Raw genomic sequence first — 21,670 nt, 5'->3', positions numbered from 1 at the left:
CGGCGAGCAAGTAGATAGGGGCATTTTATTGCACAAGAAAGAATGCATATCTCTTAAAAGCCTGCCTGCTCGCTGTTTCTAACAATTAAACTTTAGTTCCATTAAAGCAGTGTTTCCCAACTCCAGTCCTCAAGGCACACCAACAGGTCATGTTTTCAGGATTTCCCTCAGATGAAACGGCTGTGGTAATTACTAAGGCAGTGAAACTGATTAAATCACCTGTGCAAAATAATGGAAAGCCTGAAAACATGACCTGTTGGTGTGCCTTGAGGACTGCAGTTGGGAAACACTGCATTAAAGGGTAAAAAGCAATGCACAACCTGTTCTGCCCAATGGCCCTTCCCCGCCACAGTCCCTAAAGACTCACCTGACTCCTCTCAAGCTCCAGCACAGCCCAAGCTGCAGCACAACTTCCTGATTCACAGGAGACACTAAGGCAGCGTGAGCCATAGGCTTTTCTGCTGTCGGTTAAATATGAAGCAGGGGCAGGGCTTACTGGTGCTATGTGTGTCTATGGACTCGGAAGCATGCGCGTTCACGGGTCACTCCTAAATACCCAGCTTGCCAAGGAGGCAATTGGAGATGGAAGAATCTAACAGTGCTGGCGGGAGACTTTAAGAAGAGGAGGTAAGGGACATTTCTGTGTCGTAACATTGCACAGAGCAGGCAAGTATTACCTCTTTTTATTTTATCCAAATAAAAAAAACAGCCTTTAGTATCATTTTAAGTGCATTCAACCTGAAGAGAAAATATATATATATTTATTTGATTTTGTCCCATTCTTACAACAGCTGGTCAATGAGCACAGAAAGAATGTAACATACGTGTTTTGTTGGATGAATAGCTATGATTTGTTATTTTTATAGAAATAAACTTCCATACACTTCTGCAGTAAAAATCATTGTAGAAGTTAGTGTCCTAAACATGGACTAGAAAGAGCATTTATTAGCACATTTAAATAAAAATATTCTTGCCTTTTTAAAATTATTTGAAGTTCTGTACGTAGACTGTCATCCTTTAAGCCCAGTAATACCACAGCCTCTGCGATGCTGCATAGCTGTCCCAGCGAGTAAGCCATCAAATGCTTCTGTACCTGTGAACAGATTCTAATACAAAAAAAAATAAAAAATCATATTTCCTACCGCACTGAAACCAGTGAGACACAGCGGTGTGCTACAGTATAGTATCCAGTATGACTGCAATATTTATATATATATATATATATTAAAGATGGATATCTCGGTAACGGCAGCAGCTGCTGCCACAACTGAGGTATCCATCTTTACAGTGGGCGGCCGTGTAAAGCCGCTGCTACCGACGGCTCCAGTAAGCGGCGGAGGGCACGGAAGAGCGGGGGGAGGGGGGGGCCCTCTCCCGCCACCGATAACGGCGATCTCGCCCTAGCCCTAGACTTACTCTGTAGCTCAAAAAAATGCAACCTATAGAATTTTTTAAACGTCGCCTATCGAGATTTTTATGGGTAAAAGTTTGACGCCATGCCACGAGCGGGTGCAATTTTTAAGCGTGACATGGGTATCATTTTACTCGGCGTAACATTATCTTTCACAAAATATAAAAAAATTGGGCCAAATTTATTGTTGTCTTATTTTTTAATTAAAAACAGTGATTTTTTTCCAAAAAAAAAGTGCGCTTGTAAGACCGCTGCGCAAATACAGTGTGACAAAAAGTATTGCAATGACCGCCATTTTATTCTCTAGGGTGTTAGAAAAAAATATATATAATTTTTGGGAGTTTTAAGTAATTTTCTAGCAAAAAAAAATGTTTTAGTCTTGTAAATGCCGAATCTGAAAAACACCTTCGGTCTGGAAGTGGTTAAAGAGCAACATAAAACTAGTGCGATATTTGACACCGTTTTGATGCACTAACCCACCAATATCTGGTTCGATGATGTAGTAGCAATTCTCAATTAATTGATGTATAACACGTACAACGGCACTATAAAGGGGAAGTTCCATGCGGAGGACGCCACCCTTGGGGCTGCTTTAGCTGATTCCGCGTTAGTAAAAGACGATTCGCGCTTTTCTGTCTGTTACAGCGTGATGAATGTGCTTACCCCATTACGAACGGTAGTTTTACCAGAACGAGCGCTCCAGTCTCATAACTTGCTTCTGAGCATGCGCAGGTTTTTAACGTCGTTTTAGTCCACACACGATCATTTTTTACAACCCGAAAAACGACATAGTTTAAAACGTCGTTAAAAAATGCAGCATGTTCAAATTTTTTTTTTGTCGTTTTTCAGAAGTCGAAAAATGATGTGAAGCCCACACACGATCATTTTAAATGACATTTTTTAAAAACAAAGTTTTTTCATGCCAAAAAATGATCGTGTGTACGCGGCATAAGAATAATGTAAACACTAAACAAAAAAAGAGAAAAATTGTTTGAATACAGAAAAAATTACTTTTGGATGAGCTCAGTGTTTGTACACTCCATGTCTTCCATTGTCTTCAGAACATCGTGCAGATTATTGGGAGACATCTTATCTGCAAAGTTTGAGAGCTTCTTTTTAAGACTGTGAAATATAAATAATGGTAAAAATAAATAAATAACGCAAGAATCTTTATTTTTTAAAACTGGATTTTTAACTTGTAAAACCTTTTCCTTGGAGTACATCACAGGACACAAAGTATCTTCATTTGGCATGTAATTTTTTTGGGGCGGGGGGAGGGAAGGCTTTGGTAGGATTGGGACTTCCTGTCCCACTTCCTACTTCCACCCAGGGACCGCCTAGGCTACTTTTCCTCTCGTCTTAGGCGGCCCCTCCCTTTAGGCGATCTCCTGGGACACGTGACAGGTCCCAGGAGATCGCATGTCAATTCATAGAGCGCAGCGCGACTTACGCATGCGCAGTGAGTGCCCGGCCGTGAAGCCGAAAGCTGTCATGACCGGGTGCCCACACTATAAATGGAGGCGCCAGCCGGAGGGGGGGGGGGGGGGGGAGCGGAGCTCCGGGCGGTCGCGTCGCTGGACCTTGAAGCAGGTAAGTGTCTGTTTATTAAAAGTCAGCAGCTACACTTTTTGTTTAATAAACAGTAAAAGGCTGAAACTCCGCTTTAAGGATGGTATACTGGACACTGAGAAGGAAAATTCACCATCCCTGGAAGCCTCCATGGAGATCCAACTGAAATTTCGAGCAAAATGGAAAACCTAGCCCTCCTGGCCCAATAAAGGAGCTATAAAAATCGGAGAGGTCCTTTCCTCCTGAAATTTCCTGAGCAATACTAGAAAAAGAGAGAACGGGGGCAAGTGTAGTAAAAGCAGGAACACCCAGGTCTGAGCCAACGTGTCCACTGCCAGTGCTCCATCTTGCCTACCCATAAGAGAAAAAGGCTGGCACCTTTGTATTTTCTTGTCTCTCATTGAGTAATTGAAGAATCTGCTGATTTTGAAGCCACTTGGCTTAACTCAACTGGCGTCTGCTGAGATAATCCACAAACTGATTTAACTCCCCTTCAGATGAACTGCTGACAGGAATGCCAGATCCTTCTCCAACCACCCAAGAACCTCCTCTGCCAGGAGCCAAAGAGTCCAGGTCCTAGTGCCCCCTTATATGTTGAGGTAGGTTACGACTGTTGTATTGCCTAACAGGACCTGCACGCAATGCTGTATCCTGGCCTAGGCCAACAAGGCCCAGGCCTAGGGCAGCACTTTGCAGGGGGGCAGCACGGACAGTGTCCTCGCCGGCTTGCACTACACTGTTAGACAAATTAGTTTAGCACCCCCATAAATCGGCCGCACTGCTTCCAGTATGTGGGCGGTTGGCATTCTGCAACTGTGGGGGGGGGGGGGGGGGGCTTGCTTCTAATTTTTTACCATCCCTGTCCCATTGCAGAGATTTCCCTTCACTTCCTGTCCCATAGCCAAACAGGAAGTGAGAGGAAAGCTATGCAAATTAAGGGAATCCACCCCCCCCCCCCCGCAGGCCATCAGAACTAGTGTCCCCACTTGAAAATTTCAGGGTGGGTCTTAAACCACAAGGGGTGTGGCCTTGACAGGAAGGGGTGGGTCATATTTAAATTAGGTGGTGCACGAGTTTAGTCAGGCCTAGGGCAGCACAAACCCTAAATACACCCCTGCCTGCACGTGCTGACCCATCAGTTCGCAATGGAAAGACCTGAGTGCTAGGCCTATCTCCTTCAGCTCCCTCTTGATTACCTCACTGACTGCGTAACCAGGTTCTTTTGTCCAGTGATGCTCTACATGTGCCCCCCAAGCACTTGCATCCATCGTCATACACTTTGTGACCAAAAATGTCTATTACATGCCCTCTGATTGGAAGCCTTTCTCCAACACCAAAGAGCCCTTTTGACAATGTCAATGTACCAAGTTCCACAGTGCGCTCATAGAGACAGCATCCACAGAGAGCCCAGAGGCGATTCAGTTTGCATGTGTTGCGCTATATACGTTTTTTCACTCACTCACTCACTCACAGAGCAAGACTTCCTGTCTTTTTTTGCCAGTAACCAATCACCTGAAGGTGGCAGCATAACCTTATCGTAGGAGGGATAAAGATATCCTGTGTCCTGGGATGTACTATAAAGAAATTAGAATATTTTTGTTAATGCCGATAATAGAATTCTACTTAAACCTAGTGTAAAACCATATGCAAGTATATGTAGAACCCAAACTTTTTCGTTTTCATTTTGGATAGAGTAGGGGATGATTTAAAACCTCAGCCAGGTTATTTTTTGCAGAAAAGTAACATTTTCTCTTCATTTCCATTGCCAGAGACCCAACAGAAAATAAACAATTTCCCAAGGTGAGTAGAAGTCCATTCTGCAGAGGTGTCTCCATTAGATTTCCCCTTAATTCTGCTCTGGAGAAACCTCTAATATTCTGGATTTCCTTTCACTTTCTGTCCAGTGACAATGGCTGCCAGTACAAATAGAGGGGATGAATCTCCACAACGGGGACACAGACACTATTAAAAACACGACAGAAGGTCTACCTCTTCTCTACTCTATTCAAAACTGAAAAAAATTAAATGTTGCCCAGAGCTACACTTTGATGCATACCTAAACCCAAAAACGATAATGTAATATATTGCAGCTTACAAGTCAGTTAGATGTGGATAGCTTTCCTTTAACCCCTTGGCGCCAACATAACACGAACTGGGCTTTTTTCTGTGGGGCCACATATTTGTGTATCTCCCTTTGTGCTGGGAGTGCTCTGCACAGGGGGGTCTCACAAAGAACCGCTGGGCTCTGTTATAACAATTGGGACCCGGAACTTCCGATTCTGGGTCACCTAATCGCTGCGATAGCCGCCGATTGGCTATCACAATGTTTTCTCTCTCTGTGAATGGAAGAGAGAGATGCATTGCATCGCTCTCTGTTATTGCAGAGAGAGAAAAAAATAAAAATAAAATAATAAGAATTAAAAAAAAAAATACGTAGCTCAAGGTCAGAGTCAAAGGTCAAGGGAAGGGTCAGTATTTTTTGGACAGGATTTTTATTTATTTTTTACTTTTTAAATATAACAGCCGCTGGAAATAATCGCATGTACAATACAGAAGGCCGATTGTATAACTTGGGTACATTCAGCCTACCCATACAAAGTTCGAATTTTGGCCAGTTCAACAGGAACCGGCTGAGCTTTGAACCATCGAAGGCCAGCTTAAAAAGGGAACAAATAAGAGAACAAGTTTATTATCAGGGTTTACATACACTTTAAACCTAAAGTGACAAAGCTAAGACCAGCCATAGAAGGGGTGAAATTCTATCCAGTAACCACGGGTTGTGGGAAATAAATTTGCTCAATTCCCCCATCAACACAGTCAATGTTGACAGGGAAATCCCTCCTGCCTTCCCCACATAGTTTAAATCTTGGCCGGTTCAGCAAGGACAGCCTATGGTCAGTTTAAGAACAGCTGTAGCGTAAGCTCTTAGACACCTACTGCTGCATAAACTTTCATCTCAGACTTCCCAATTTATTTAAAAGTTAGGCTCACTTCTGCCCCCAACTGTGACTCTCCCCAGGTCTCCTAATCAGCAACTTAAACTGGTCATACACTAATTAAAGAAGCTAAAGCTGGGTACACAGGGATCCAAAGTCGGTCCCACAGTCGCCATCCAAATTTAAATCTGTGTGTAGTCCTCACAGTTTTAACATAACCTAAAGTTATGCCTAGTGCACATGGGCTGAATGTCGGGAGATATCGGCCAGGTCAATAAAAAATGTCCGTCATTTGGCCTGTCTGCATGTCAGCTGATCCGACAAAATCCGGCTTCTGTTGAGGAGCATGCTGGAAAACTAGCAGCCGACTGGCTCCCGGCCAGTGCTCTGAGCTAATGGCTGACAGCGCTGATCAGAGTGTTCTGGTGGTGGTGGGGGGGGGAGCATCCCCCTTTCAGAACAAAACAGCTCAGCCCGCTGGGTTGAATGCAAACCATTAGTGTGTACTAGGCTTTAGATTGAGGGCCGTTTGACAGAAACCAATCGATCTGTGGTCTGCAGCCAATGGCTGCAATGCTGATCAGTGTATTCTGACAGAGGAGTTCCCACTGTCAGACTACAATAGCATAGCGGGGGAGATTCCTGCAGCCACATAAGCAAGATTTTGCTTTTCACGTTAAAACCGCTGGTGTACCAAGGGTAATAGTTTATGGTCAGCTTTAGGCATTGCCTGTTATTGTTAGGTCACCTACCTTTGTCTTATCTTCAAAGAAACAATGGGTCCTAGGGCAACAAAGAGATCAGCAAAATTGCCTGGATGATCACAGCACTTTACCTCTTCCATCAGTCTAGCCTTCGCTGTAACAATGAACTCACAGTTGGTGAATTTCAGGGATTGATACACTCTCATAATGTTGCATATGGTCTGCGAGTCTATGGCACTAGCATTCTTCTGGAAAAATTTGTCACATTTCTTCATCAAGGATAACTTAGATTTGTCCTTACTGAGAACTTCCATAAGTTGGATAGGATTCTCTAAATGAGAAGCATCCAGTTTCTCCAAACTGGACTCTGCCTTTCTAAACAGCCGCTCTTGAAGACGGGGTGAGCTTACAGCATACAAGTTGCAAACAAAACTGGAGAGCGCCCTATGGAATAAAGAAAAAAATATATATAGCAGTATTGATGCAACTGCATTGTAACATAAAGGATGCACACTTTATATAGAATCTGTCACAGCTAACTGCATTAATAGAAGCTTACAACTACATACTGTATACCAAGGTTCTGGGGTCTAATTGTTTAAAGTAAACCTGTCACAAATAGGGGCAATTAAAAGTGCCTGACAAAAAACAAAACAACACTATAACCCAAAGCTACCTTTAATAAAAAAAACACATTGCAAAAAAATAACAGATATACAATCAGCTGTACAAAAAAAAAAAATTCCCTAAAAAGGTAAAGTGTAGCACTGCCCCCTTCTCAAACGTTTCTTCTAGTTATCAAATGACTGTTGCAGGACACAGGAATATTTATATATATATATATATATATATATATATATATATATGTATATATATATATATATATATATATATATATATATATATATATATATATATATATATATATATATACATACACACATACATACATACATACATACATACATACATATACATATATACACACACACACACACAGTGTGGCCTATGTGCTGTACTTTACTGGTAAGTCAAAAGGCCCGTTTTCTGTTCATAATCCTGTACGATTAAGTACAGTACAGGGAATGGGCTGGATATTAATAGACCCTGGGATGCCCCAAGCAATGAATTAGAAGTGTAAGCAGCAACAATGCAACAAACAGAACCGTGCCAATGGGCCAACCACCCAACTCAGAATGCCACTAAATGAACCACGTGGCTGAAAGCTGCCAGCCTTACACAGCCAATAAACAGATGCTTGATGTTGGAAAGTGAATGAAACCCCCACCAATCTGGTGAAGTAGGCATGTAATGGTACTGGAGGTGCCATATGCACAGAGCAGCTCTTATCCTCCTCTTCTCGGGTGCCCCAACAGTGCTTATGGCTTCTCTTCCTCTGAGTGCCCTTATACAAGCAGCTTTCTATGGGGGCACTCAGGCAGGCTCGATCCCAAGCTACACTCGGTGCGTCGATTGACACACACAATGCGGCTCAGCTGTACCCTCACTCTCTCCTCACAGGCTGTGATTGACAAAAGCAAGAGCCAATGGCTTCCACTGCTGCCTCCATGGCCAGTGACGAGAGAGAGAGCTGCTGCTCTCAGGCATATCAGGCACAGTTTGAGATCGGGCTCAGGATCTGGGGAGGAGCTGCATACAGAAGATTTTTTTACCTTGGGGTAGAGAAAAACGTTCTGCCTTTAAAACCACTTTAAAGTGATACTAAACACACATTGTTTAATTTACATTATCCCTTTTTTTCTGTATATGAATGATGGCACTAATTATTTTAACAAAAAAAAAAAAGTACCTTTTTCCTAATTGATATACAGCTGTCACTAGGAGCTTCTAGTCCTCGATGCTGGTTACATGATAAAAAAAAAAAAAAATCCTTGAAAAGACTTTGTTCTTGAAGTCGAGCCTTTCCCAATGGCGCCGATCTGCGATGTTCGGCTCTGCTTTTTTTTTTTAAGTGTATTTTGTGCGTGTACTCGAGAGAGGAGCCGGACTGCAGGAGTTGGGAGTAGGCAGGCCTCCCCCAGAGGCAATTTGCCACCTTTCTCCATGCCCCGGGTGGCAATGGCGGGTGTGTGAGGGGGTCCTCCCACACAGCCCGCCCTACCTGCTCCGCTTTGAAGCCCAACGGGGCAGAGGGACTCCCTATAAGGGAGTGAGAGGATTAGCCCGCTCAACCTGCCCCGTTAGACCTTCGCCTCTCTTTTTAGTGCATGTTAACCCAATTTCGAGTGCGTGTAAGTGTGGTGGTTTTTGTGGGAGGGGGGTGGGCGTACTAAGCGCAGGCTTACCTCGCATAGCACACCCACCGGGAGCCAGGCTGAGACCACCAAACTCAATTCACATGTAGCCGAGACCGGGATCCGAACCCCTAACTGCAGAGGTGAATGGCTTGTCAGCGCAGTGCCAATCGCGTTGAGCCACCACAGCTCCCACCACGATTTTTAAAAATACAGGAAAGAAAAGAAAGAAAGAAAAGAATCATATACTTGGGAAAAATCATAAAGTTTAGTTAGGGACCACTTTTAATTACAGGTGCCTTGATGCAGCAGTGTGGCTCCCACATGTTTGCATATACACACACGATTTTATATTTCAACTCTGTATTTATCTTTCCGTCGAACATATATCTGCATTTTCACCATTACTTAATACTCACACAGGATCTTCTACATCATCCAGACACAAGTCTACAATGCTGGCTATCTGGCCCATGAGTGGGCTTCTGGTCATATGTTGCCTTCTCAAGCAAGCAGCAAATGTTGACAATGAGAGAGGGTCAAGCCTGCGTTACAAGAATGAGAAATATATTAGAAAACTCTTGTAGATACTTGCCGGCCTCTGTTCTTTTACAAACACTTCCTATCGAATGCTGGAATATGTTCATCTACACAGGAGTCCAATGGAATTTTCTGTAGGGATGATAAGATCAGCAGCGCAGTAGGTCTATATTAAAAATGAAACTACATATCCAATGATCATTCAGTGCTGTCATTATGCTGCTGGACAATAAATTACTAAGTAAAATGTTTATTATAAATGAGAAAGGTCTTTACACCACCTTGTGTGCCATTCTTATCTAACTCTGCTCTCACGCCTGGCACTGCAGAGGTCATCAATCAGGGTAGCAAACCATCTTGTTCTGTATCCTACACCAGTGTTTCTTCAACCTTTTTTCAGTCAAGGCGCCCTTTAACCCCTTTTGCCGCCAGGCCTTGTGCTCCATTTTTAAACTCAGGTGGCCATTTTTCCATCGCTTTTTTATTTTCTCCTTACAGCTTTCAGAGTTTGTTAAAGACCCCCACAAACAATATATTTCCTGGAAGCACATGGCCAGTAGAATACAAATAAGGTGCTGCTGATTTTTAGGGCACAATAATATTTGCGCACGTTTATCAAAACAATAATTTTCATTAAAAAATACACTAAAATCATTATTAGCAGATAAAATCACAGCACATTTTACAAAATTCCTTTAAAATTAAATATTACAAAATATAAAGTCTTAATCTGTATTGAGTCAAACAAAAAAAAAAAAAATATTTGTAATTTTGAAATTACGCCTTTTTACAAAATGGTGAAAACTGAACGTAAAAATGTAACTAACCAAATTTTTCTAAATGTTGGCTGGCAATGATACCTCTGCTGCACTCAAATGCCACCAGTGCAGTAAGCCCTGCAAGAGTTCTCCTCTGCTGAACTACAGAACATCCAATCATGTACAAGCAAAAATGCTGTTTATTTTCCTTGTCCTTCACAAATCTACACTGACTGCACTTTCAAGTGCGCTTGCAGTACAAAGTGGATTTTCCTTTACTAAATCAACTCCAGTATATTTGTGAATGAGCTTTGAGTATGTTTATTTTACCAAGCTTCATCATGGGGCATATTTAGGAGATTTTAGAGATCCAATACTACATTTTCTTTATTTACACTTTATTATTACTTTGTTTTAGTTTTGTAACCCCTGCCCTTTAAAGCTGAATTTCAAGAATTCAGACACTTTGTAAAAAATGCAGGCACACTAATAGCTAGATTCAGATAGCTTTACGCCGGCGTATCAGTAGATACGCCGTCGTAACTCTGAATCTACGCCGTCCTAAATTTAAGCGTATTCTGGAAACCAGATACGCTTAAATTAGGCTAAGATACGAGCGGCGTAAGTCTCCTACGCCGTCGTATCTTAGGGTGCATATTTACACTGGCCGCTAGGTGGCGCTTCCGTTGAGTTCGGCGTAGAATATGTAAATGACTAGATACGCCGATTCAGATACGTACGTGCGCCCGGCGCATTTTTTTTACGTCGTTTACGTACAGCTTTTTCCGGCGTAAAGTTAGTCGAACAAATAGCTGGCCTAGTCAATGTTAAATATGGCCGTCGTTCCCACGTCAAAATTTTAAATTTTTATGTCGTTTGCGTAAGTCGTCCGTGAATGGGGCTGGACGTAACTTACGTTCACGATGAAAACCAATACGTCCTTGCGGCGTACTTTGGAGCAATGCACACTGGGATATGTCCACGGACGGCGCATGCCCTGTTCGTAAAAAACGTCAATCACGTCGGGTCACAAGTAATTTACATAAAACACGCCCCCTCATTTGAATTAGGCGCGCTTACGCCGGCCCATTCACGCTACGCCACCGTAACTTAGGAGGCAAGTGCTTTGTGAATACAGCACTTGCCTCTCTGACTTACGGCGGCGTAGCGTAAATACGATACGCTACGCCGCCTCAAAGATGCACACATCTACCTGAATATGTGTTAAGTTCAGGAGGTGGCTTGCACCTCTTGCACCTATCTCTATTATTTACATCTGACAGGTTTATGGCTCTGGAGAAAAGAAGGAGAGCAGCGCCATCTAAGTGCAGCATTGATAAAACATTTTAATCAAAAGGTAAAACTCACAAGATGATTGTGATAACGGTGCATAGGTAATGTACTGGGATCATGCACTCCTGGGGAGGACGGGCTGCTGGAAAAAAGGATGAGGTGACCACTTGTTCCGTCTGCGCTGGTGGCTCCCAACCCTTCCAAGGACTCGGGTACTCTCGGCGCGAGCTGCAGATGTCAACCCGGAAGTGACGTCTGCAGCTCGGGTCGAGAGTACCCGAGTCCTTGGAAGGGTTGGGAGCCACCAGCGCAGACGGAACAAGTCGTCACCTCATCCTTTTAACCAGCAGCCCGTCCTCCCCAGGAGTGCATGATCCCAGTACATTACCTATGCGTCGTTATCACAATCATCTTGTGAGTTTTACCTTTTTCCTTTGGAATAAAATGTTTTATCAATGCTGCACTTAGATGGCACTGCTCTCCTTCATTTCTCCATTTCCACAGAGTCCCTTCTAGCTCTTACCAGAGCCTGCAGCTGTCTAATAATCAGCACTCCACCCCCAGAGACCATCAACTTTTATGAATTTTCATTTCATCTTATGAACTTTCATTCCATGAATTTCCCATGCTATTGACACAGTCAGCCCATGCTCTTTCCATCCAGCTATCAGTGCGCACATGAGTGTGTTTTTTCAGGTTTCTGGCTTTGCAGAGGATACACTCGTGTGAGAAGAGAGAAGCACACAAACAGTTAAGCCCGTCCCTCCCCTCTGTTGCCTATTCACAGAAGCCTTTGTATTTTGTGAAAGAGCTAACATAAAACAAAAGCTTCTGTGATTGGGCAGGAGATGAGGAGGGGTGGGCATAGCCCCTGCAGTGACCAGAAAATCCAGCTTTGGTTTTCGGGAACTACAGCAACAGTGGTCTTCCAGGAGTTCCAAAACTAGAACTAACTATAAGCTCTAAGAGTCATGCACCTAGTTTGACTTAAAGGGGTTGTAAAGGTAAAGGTACAATTTTTTTCTCCTAAATAGCTTCCTTTACCTTAGTGCAGTCCTCCTTCACTTACCTCACCCTTCCATTTTGCTTTTAAATGTCCTTATTTCTTCTGAGAAATTCTCACTTCCTGTTCTTCTGTCTGCAACTCCACACAGCAACGCAAGGCTTTATCCCTGGTGTGGAGTGTCGTGCTTGCCCCCTCCCTTGGACAACAGGAGAGTCAGGGCGCCCACTAACACACAGCTCCTTTATCTGCAACGTAGAGAGCGTCCTGACTCTCCTGTAGTCCAAGGGAGGGGGCGAGCACGACACTCCACACCAGGAAGAAAGCCTTGCATTACTGTGTGGAGTTACAGACAGAAGAACAGGAAGTGAGGATTTCTCAGAAGAAATAAGGACATTCAAAAGCAAAATGGAAGGATGAGGTAAGTGAAGGAGGACTGCACTAAGGTAAAGGAAGCTATTTAGGGAATTTTTTTTTTTTACCTTTACAACCCCTTTAATTCCTATTTTGGTGACACATGCAAAATGTAGCATTCTCTATAACTTCCTAACCCCATGACCCCCCTTGACTTTCTACCCCCATTTCAGCCTCCCTCAATCCAAAGCAAAAACAGTTTGAACTTAGATTCACTTTTCCATGTGTTTCAGCGTTAGGCAATCATATTCATGGTTTCCTGTGATTGGAATACCAAAGTCCATGACAGGTTCAACCTATGAGCATCCTCCTACAACCCCAAATTGGTTGGCCTTTATAGCGCAGCTACAGCCAAAACTTAACATTTTAAATAGACTTGGAAAAGTCTTTTTTATTGCTGCTCAAACCTAAAAAGAAAAAAAAGTTTTGCTTGGAGTAGAGCTTTCAATGTATTCTGCATGTTCCCGAGATAAAGACAGAGAGAGAGAGGGAGATAGAAACTCACCTTTCTAACCTTCTCCAGCCTTCGGTTACCAGCCGTTGCACTAAAGAACTGTGAGCATCCACTTGTAAACTTCAAAAACATAACGAAAAGTGATATTAAAATCAGAATGAGTAACAAAATAATTTGGGAAGGAATACTAGTTTTACTAACCTGTCAACTGTATTTAAAACAGCCACAAGTTCACTATCCTCCATGAGATCAATATTATGTTCTACTACAGTACAAAGTGATATAAATTCTGGGTGTTTTCCGATGTGGTCAACACTGCTCAACTCATCGGACTTCACTTTATGAAACTGCCAGAGTAAATTCATTGCACAGGTCACATGCTCCAAGGTAAGTACAGGTCGATGTATCCCAACCAGCTGAAAGATGTGGTACTTGTTGGTAGATCTTTTTATCTGATCCAGCAAGGTGTCAGTCCTTACACTGCGAGTGCAAAGCCACCGCAATGAGTGATGGAGAGCGGAATTCCAGCGCAACATATCTGGGCTTAAATGGAGGCTCTAAGAAAACAGCTCTTGTTTTACTGCAGGTTCCAATCCCAATGATCGTTATCATGCCAATTTATTCCAAACTGTAAAAAGAAAGAAAGGCTTATTTAGAAAATAGTTTTAAGCTGAAGTCGAGGTATGACCTTTACTGCATATTTACATGCAGCCTAGATCAACGTAATTATGCATATTCCATACCGAGGGGCCACTGGGGAATCGGACAATCACTGCAGTGGTCAGTGATACTTCATAGCAATAGCCGATATCTTCTGCGTCCTTAGAATAAATAATACAAGGAATTGATTGGATAAGGTGGAGACCATGACGTCACCACCCCTCCTCTCCACCTTTTCCAATCAGAGAACTCATTGGCCCAGATTCAGAGAGCAATTGCGTCTGCGTAACCATTACGCAGCGCAATTGCTTAGTTTCGCCGGCGTAACGAGTGTTCTGTATTCAGAAAGCTTGTTACGCCGACTGCAGCCTAAGATATGAATGGCATAAGGCTTCTTATGCCATCGTATCGTAGGCTGCATTCTTACGATGGCCGCTAGGGGGCGTTCCCGTAGTGGTCAGCGTATAGTATGCAAATTGCATACTAACGCTGATTCACAACGTTACGCGAGCCCTGCGTACGCAGTTTACGTCGTTTCATTCCGTCGGGTTTCGCGTAAGGCTGCTCCTGCTAATAGCAGGGGCAGCCAATGTTACGTATACCCGTCGTTCCCGCGTCGCGAGGTTTAAATTTTACGTCGTTTGCGTAAGTGAATCGTGAATGGCGCTGGACGCTATTCACGTTCACTTTGAAGCAAATGACGTCCTTGCGACGTCATTTTCCGCAATGCACGTCGGGAAAGTTTCCCGAACGTGAACGCGCCTAATTTAAATGATTCCCGCCCCCTACGGGATCATTTACATTAGGCGCCCTTACGCCGGGCATTTTTGAGGAGCGCCCACGCAAATTACGTGGCTACTGCTTCATGAATGAAGCGTAGCGCAGATAATTTGCGTAGGCGCAGGGTAAAAAGGGTACACTGCGCCTCCCTAAGGAGCGCGCAGCTGTACCTGAATCTACCCCATTATATTCAATGAAAAAATTCAAGGCGTTCTATGAAGGGTGGCAGTACCAAGCAAACGACTGCTTGTGATCAGTGTGCCTAGGGAAAGCTGCTCGGCACAGACCCGGAAGATCATAGCAATCATTGTAGTAATGCCTGCTAGCACAGTGATTGTCAGCTTCCACAGCGACCATTAGGTATGAAATATGCATAATTACCATTGGTCCAGGATCATACCTTGAGTCCAGTTTTAAAGTATAAATTCAGCTTTTCACAAAAAAACTAAAAAGCGAATTAACACCCTACACCAGCAGTTGCCAACCTTTCGGACTTAACGGACCACTAAACTCACAATTTTGAATCCCACGGACCACCAACGTGAATTTTACATGCCATATAGACACATTGCTCTGGCTCTCTGCCCCATCCCTCCACCCCCGCCTTACACAGACTCATCATTGGATCTTACCTCCTTACCCAGCCACATGCTCAAGCTCCATCCCAAAGTCTGTGATCAGCTCTGTCTTTGGAAGTCCCCTCCTTCTCCAACTCCCACGCCCTACACTATTCCCGGCGTCTCCCTCTGTAGTTCTGACTCCTGTGAACTCAGAGGAGCCATCGGGTATCAATGCATGCAGACAGTGTTGACTGTCAGCGCGCATTGAGAGGAACACCATTCCACCTGCCGCAATGTTGATTTGCGGCAGAACCCCTGGGGACCGCCAACATTTTCTCCAGAGGTTAAAAAAAAAAAAGACACAAGCCCAACCTGTGTGCGTTTTAATTACATAAATGTTTTGTCAGTAACATGCCCAAGCTCCTTCTCAAACGGCAAAAAGACTGTGAACTTTGCAAAGTGCAGTTGCTCCAGAGCTTAGTAAATGATTTGAAGCTCTGCTGACTTTCATCACCCAATCATGTGCAAGCAAAAATGCTTTTTTTTTTCCTTGCACATGATTGGGTTTTCTTTACAAAGTGAAGCCTTACCTCATTTACTAAGCTCTGGAGCATCTATCTTTAGTAAATCAACCCCAGTGTTTGGAGCTGCAGAGCCATACAGCAGGAGGGAGGTGTGATGTGCATTTTATCGCATCACACACCTTTTTTTTTTACTGAAATTTATTTAGCCACTTGCTACCTGCCGCAGGGTTTGACAAATTTGCTTGGAATCTAGAAGCCAGCTAAAAAAGTTAGGAGCCAGAAAACGCGCCCCGTCCCGACGAGCTTGGGCGCAGGAGCAAACACATACGTGAGCAGCGCCCGCATATGTAAACGGTTTTCAAACCACACATGTGAGGTATCACCGCGATTGGTAGAGCGAGAGCAATAATTCTAGCTCTAGACCTCCTCTGTAAATCAAAACATGCAACCTGTAGATTTTTTTAAACGTCGCCTATGAAGATTTTAAAGGGTTAAAGTTTGTCGGCATTCCACGAGTGGACGCAATTTTAAAGCGTGACATGTTGGGTATGAATTTACTCGGTGTAACATTATCTTTCATAATATTAAAAAAAAAAATGGGGATAACTTTACGGTTTTATTTTTTAATTAAAAAAAGTTTATTTTTTTCCCCAAAAAGTGCGCTTGTAAGACCGCTGCGCAAATACGGCGTGACAGAAAGTATTGCAACGATCGCCATTTTATTCTCTAGGGTGTTGGGATAAAAAATATATATAATGTTTGGGGGTTCTAATTGGAGGGAAGAAGATGGCAGTGAAAATAGTGAAAAATAACATTAGAATTGCTGTTTAACTTGTAATGCTTAACTTGTAATACCAACGGCCACCACCAGCTGGCGCCAGCTTACACATCTGGTGGTAATAACTTGTAATACCAACGGCTCACCACCAGATGGAGCCAGCTCACAAAAAAATAAAAAACAATTTATTTTTTGCCCCCCCTTCCAAGCCAAGTCGCCAGGACCCCATTTCTAGTCGCCATGGCGACCTGGCGCCCGGGATTTGTTGAGCCCTGACCTGCCATATAGTAAAATGATGGCAGTGGGGTGGCACTCTTGTTCTGGGACAACGTCATATGACAGTGCCCTAGAACCTCTGCTCTCACGTGACACGGCTCGACAGAGCTGACGAGGCTCTTTATCTATGTGATCGGCTGTGTCCAATCACAGCCGGTCACACGTAAATGAGGACGTGCTGTTTATTGACTCTCCTTCGCTCACACTGACAGAGTGTGTGGCGAGGAGAGCCGATCAGTGGCCTCTCCTCACAGGGAAGACCTATACAGGTAATCAGGTCATCAGTGCCCCGATTACAGTACAGCCCCAGGAGTACCAATCAGTGTCCATTAGTGCCGCCTACCAGCGCCATCTGTCAGTGCCACCTACCAGCGCCCATCAGTGTTGCCAACTGCCAGTAAATTTTTTGAAAGTTAGTAAAAAATCTGTGAGTCTTTTACAACTGCCAGTAAATATTAGGGGCTGATAATTTCATGTTGTGTTGACTGTTTAAAGCAGAGTTCCGCCCAAAAATGGAACTTCCACTTTAAGGGAAGGTGACCCCCTGACCTGCCACATTTGGCATGTTATTTTTTTTGGAGGGGGAGCAGAAACCCTCTTTTTAGAGGGTTTCAGCTCCCATTTCCTCCTGGGGTAACCGCGTCGCTGGAAGGAAGTTAACCTCTCCCCCCTCCGGCAATCATCTGGGACACCTCAATGGCAGTGCGTACCTGGCTGTGAAGCCACAGCCGGGCGTCCACAGTAGTGATGCCGGCGCTGTCCAGAGGAGGGGGAGAGGAACAGGGCTTTGTACTCCTGCATCGTTGGACCCTGGGACAGGTAAGCGTCCGATTATTAAATGTCAGCAGCAGCAGTATTTGTAGCTGCTGACTTTTATTTTATTTATTTTTAAGTCAGAACTTCGCTCTAAGTCTAAATCAAGCAAATTACCGTATTTATCGGCGTATACCGCACACTTTTTTGCCCTGAAAATCAGGGCAAAATCGTGGGTGCGCGGTATACGCCGATACCCGCTTTCCCGCGCCGAGTTAGAAATCGAGCGCAGTACACTCGTGTATTGTCGGGCAGTCTCGGGTCCTCTCGCGCTCACGTCCTGGACGTACAGGATGTCAGCGCGAGAGTTGCCGAGCCTGCCCGACGATACACGAGTGTACTGCGCCGGACCCGACGAAGAGGACACCCGAAGCCGCAGATGGACGCCGGACCCGACGAGGCCGCCGCGCAAGACACCAAAACTGTAAGTACAAAAAAACTTTTTTCCACAGGAATTCGGGGCAACTTTAGGGGTGCGCGCTATACGCGGGAGCGCGCTATACCCCGATAAATACGGTACTTTTTTATTAGGTATTGTCAGTGTTTCCACATAATGTTTATGCTGTTCAAATATTCACTGTGTTAGTTTTCTAAAGGAATTCTGTAATTTCTCCATGTTTTGTCAGTAAAAAAAATGCTGCGGGAGTACCCATAAGTGCCGCCTCATCAGCGCACATCGGAGAAGGAAAAAAAAAAAAACACTTATTTACAAAATTTACTGACAGAAACAAAGAAAAGTACCACCAAAATAAAGTTCTATTTGTGTGAAAAAAGAAAATCATTTGGGTACAGTGTAGCATGACTGCGCAATTGTCACAGAGCGACAGCGGCTGAAAGCTGAGAATTTGCCTGGGCAGCAGTGTTGCCAACCTACCAGACTGAAATTTACTGACACAACACCCAAAAATTTACTAGCACAGCTAAGTTTTTCCTGGCAGTTCCAAAATTACAGTTTTAAGTGCAAATTCCAGTATTTAGCCTACAAACAAGTAGAATATGCAATTAGCAATGTGATTCAAGGTAGATATTAAGGCAAATAGCATTTTTTTTTCCCCGATATAGTAAGTAGTTTAGGGACAGGACTCAGGAGTAAGGATGAGCTCCAGCGTGTTCGCATGGTACACATGCAGAGCCCGCCAGGAAGTCTCCATGGCGCTTCTCTAATCACAGCCAGGGAGACATTGTCCCGATGCTCGGCTGCAGAGATCGGGAAATGTCTCCCTGGCTGTGATTAGCGCAGCGCCGTGGAGACTTCCTGGCGGGCTCTGCACGTGTACCATGCGAACACGCTGGAGCTCATCCTTACTCAGGAGGGCAAGAAATTGGAATGGGTGATGTACTCATGAAATTGCCTCTAACAGTGATACTGACAGCAGCACAGATGGTGATGACTCCTCACCTACACGGCATGTCCCCTTCTGAGTCACAGTGACATTCTCTCTCCATGTCAGGTGGTCCCTTCAGTCCAAACAGGACTAACAGTCCCACCCCTGGCTTGCCTTACTCCCGTCCTGCAGAACCGCACATGAGGCTCCGGCCGCTCCGCTCCCTTGTACCATGACATCACACGACACGCTCAGACAGACACCGCCTCCACTGCCAGAACACACTTGAGCAGGCACTTAGATGGTCTCAGCCGCCTCCGGACCCGAGCTGCCTATGCACAGTTCCGAGCCGAGTGTCACAGCCATATTTTTTTACTGGCAACGTTTTTCTCTTACCGGTAGGAGAAAGGTCCCCTTTTTTTACTAGCTGCCAGTAAAAATATTGGCGGTTGGCAACGCTGCTGGGAAGGAAGGGGGGTAAAAGTACCCAGCAGGCAAGTGGTTAAAGTGTAACTTCATTCCTGTCACTGCACAGCAGCACGGTGACGCGCCGGGCCACCCAGAGTGGTGCGATGTCATGCAAACACGTTGCATAATATTGCACAGCTCTGAAATGCTGTGAAGCCCTGCGTTCTGGTCTGAATGTAACACATAGAGAACGATTGTTTTTCTTTTCTGTGCCACTGCAGTTACCTATGAGGAAAAAAAAACGAAGGTAACTTCATATAGTATGAATGGACCCTTGTGTGCACAGCACTTTAAATCGCTCAGGTATGAATGGGGGCTCAGTGGAGGGTTTTCAAAACAACAGTAAAATCAAAGTGCAATTAAACGTGTACCACTAAATAAATAAATAGATAGATAGATAGATAGATAGAAATCCCTGTGTACATGCATTTCTGAAACAGAGAACAGTCTGCGACACACACATGGCTGCTTGTCGCACATATGACGTCATTATGGAAGCCCTGCATTGAGCACATACAAGGTCACCGTCTAGCCTAAGTACTCAGCAGCTAGCCTGCAGATGCACGTTACCGGTAGAGCGGGTGTCCGCCTTTTTCCACTCACACTCGGTTAGAAAGTCCCTGAGAGTTCACAGGAGAAGCCATGCTTGTCACGTGACTGGCTGTGCGGTGACATTGCACCACGTGACCTCCAGCTGTTCTATACGTAGTGAGTCCAGGTTCTATGATGTACTGCGGTCAAACCAGCCGCGGTTTCAAGATGCACGGTCTAGTCAGCCAGCCGCCCTTATACAGGCATGTGTGCCTATTACGATAATGACAGAACACACATCGCACATGGAAAGCCCGCCCGATGCCGATCTTACTGCTACACCGGTCGGCACAACGATCCCCTTCTCTGATCAATCTCTACAGCGGCTGTCACAGCAGAGCAGAGTGAAGCCGCCTCCCCCTCCTGCATTCACAGCACTGTGAAGACATAAAGGGGGAGGGGGAGGCGGCTTCACTCTGCTCTGCTGTGACAGCCGCTGTAGAGATTGATCAGAGAAGGGGATCGTTGTGCCTCTGCAAAGCCACCACCCCGGGGCGGGCGGGGTCTCCATGTGCGATGTGTGTTGTGTCATTACCGTACTTATCGTAATAGGCGCACGCGCTTGTATAAGGGCGGCTGGCTAGACCGTGCATTTTGAAACCGCCGGCTGGTTTGACCGCAGTAATGATGTTGGCGGTGCAGGGTGTAAAGCAATGGCAGTCATTCTTATTCCCTTGTATAATGAAGAATGTCAGAGGCGGAGTGTGTACAGGAAGCACCCTTATCTATAGGGAAGCAGAGCAGAGGACCATGTAGTTGGCCTCTCTTCTTAGTGAGGTGCAGCCAGTAAAGTGGTTGTATACTCTGCTTTTTCACTTGTACCTACAGACAGGCATGGGTGTGCCTCCTGCGTTAGGCTCCATTCACACCTTGGCGACAAAACGCCGGACACTCGTGCCGCTGGAGGGGAGAATTCCCATTGCTGTCTATGAGATGGTTCACATCTCATAGACGCCGTACGCCTGCCGCCTGAAAACAAGTCCCGGACCCTTTTTTTCAGGCGGCATTGGCGTTAGGCCATAGAAAGCAATGGGAATGATTTGTTAAAAAAAAAAAGTTACACGAATCGCGGCAAAATACGCCGCGTATGCGGCGTTACTTGTCGCGGAGGTGTGAATGCAGACTTAGGGTGTGCACCCCAGAGCTCAAACAAATATGCCAGTGTTCTATCGATTTGTGCCTTCCGTCGAAAAGTGTGCAGAATGGAAGGGCACTCCAGCTGAGTTGCCGTTCAGCTGAAGTGACGTCACCATAGCGAAGGCGCACATCATCGTAGGATTTTTTTTTTGACGGGCAATACCGTTTCACGGGCACAATTGAAAGCTATGCAAAGAGCGGAGGGACACTGTAGATGTCACATTGTGCCTCGCTGTAAACCCGCAGCGCAACATCGAGGCACAATATGACAAATACAGTGCCCCTTTGTTTTCATAGTATTAAGTTGTGCCCGAGAAATGGTATCTCCCGTCGAAAAAAAGTCTTCTAGGATGTGCGCACGCGCTATGGGACGTCACTTCACCTGATCAGCAACTCAGCTGGAGTGCCCTTCTGTTCTGCG

General features: G+C 44.8%; 1 protein-coding gene across 3 annotated transcripts in view; it reads right to left on the bottom strand.

Moving 5' to 3' along the window:
• LOC120944039 (FAST kinase domain-containing protein 1, mitochondrial-like) overlaps positions 1–20,341 on the bottom strand; it is a 47,239-nt gene extending 26,898 nt beyond the window's left edge. The window contains exons 1-7 of one of the 3 annotated variants that reach the window (XM_040357804.1): positions 20,125–20,341; positions 13,539–13,965; positions 13,389–13,457; positions 9,295–9,420; positions 6,669–7,064; positions 2,423–2,533; positions 975–1,106 (exon numbers count right to left, since the gene is read on the bottom strand). In XM_040357804.1, coding sequence (XP_040213738.1) covers positions 975–1,106; positions 2,423–2,533; positions 6,669–7,064; positions 9,295–9,420; positions 13,389–13,457; positions 13,539–13,873 — 1,169 coding nt within the window. In that variant the 5' untranslated portion in view covers positions 13,874–13,965; positions 20,125–20,341. Of the gene's footprint in view, positions 1–974; positions 1,107–2,422; positions 2,534–6,668; positions 7,065–9,294; positions 9,421–13,388; positions 13,458–13,538; positions 13,966–20,091 lie in introns of all 3 variants that reach the window. The other 2 variants (XM_040357803.1, XM_040357802.1) reach the window with 2 other exon arrangements.
• Positions 20,342–21,670: the final 1,329 nt, after the last annotated feature.

Source organism: Rana temporaria, chromosome 6 (assembly GCF_905171775.1).
Source record: "Rana temporaria chromosome 6, aRanTem1.1, whole genome shotgun sequence".
NCBI lineage: Eukaryota > Metazoa > Chordata > Amphibia > Anura > Ranidae > Rana > Rana temporaria.
This window is presented reverse-complemented; position numbering and strand designations above follow the sequence as displayed.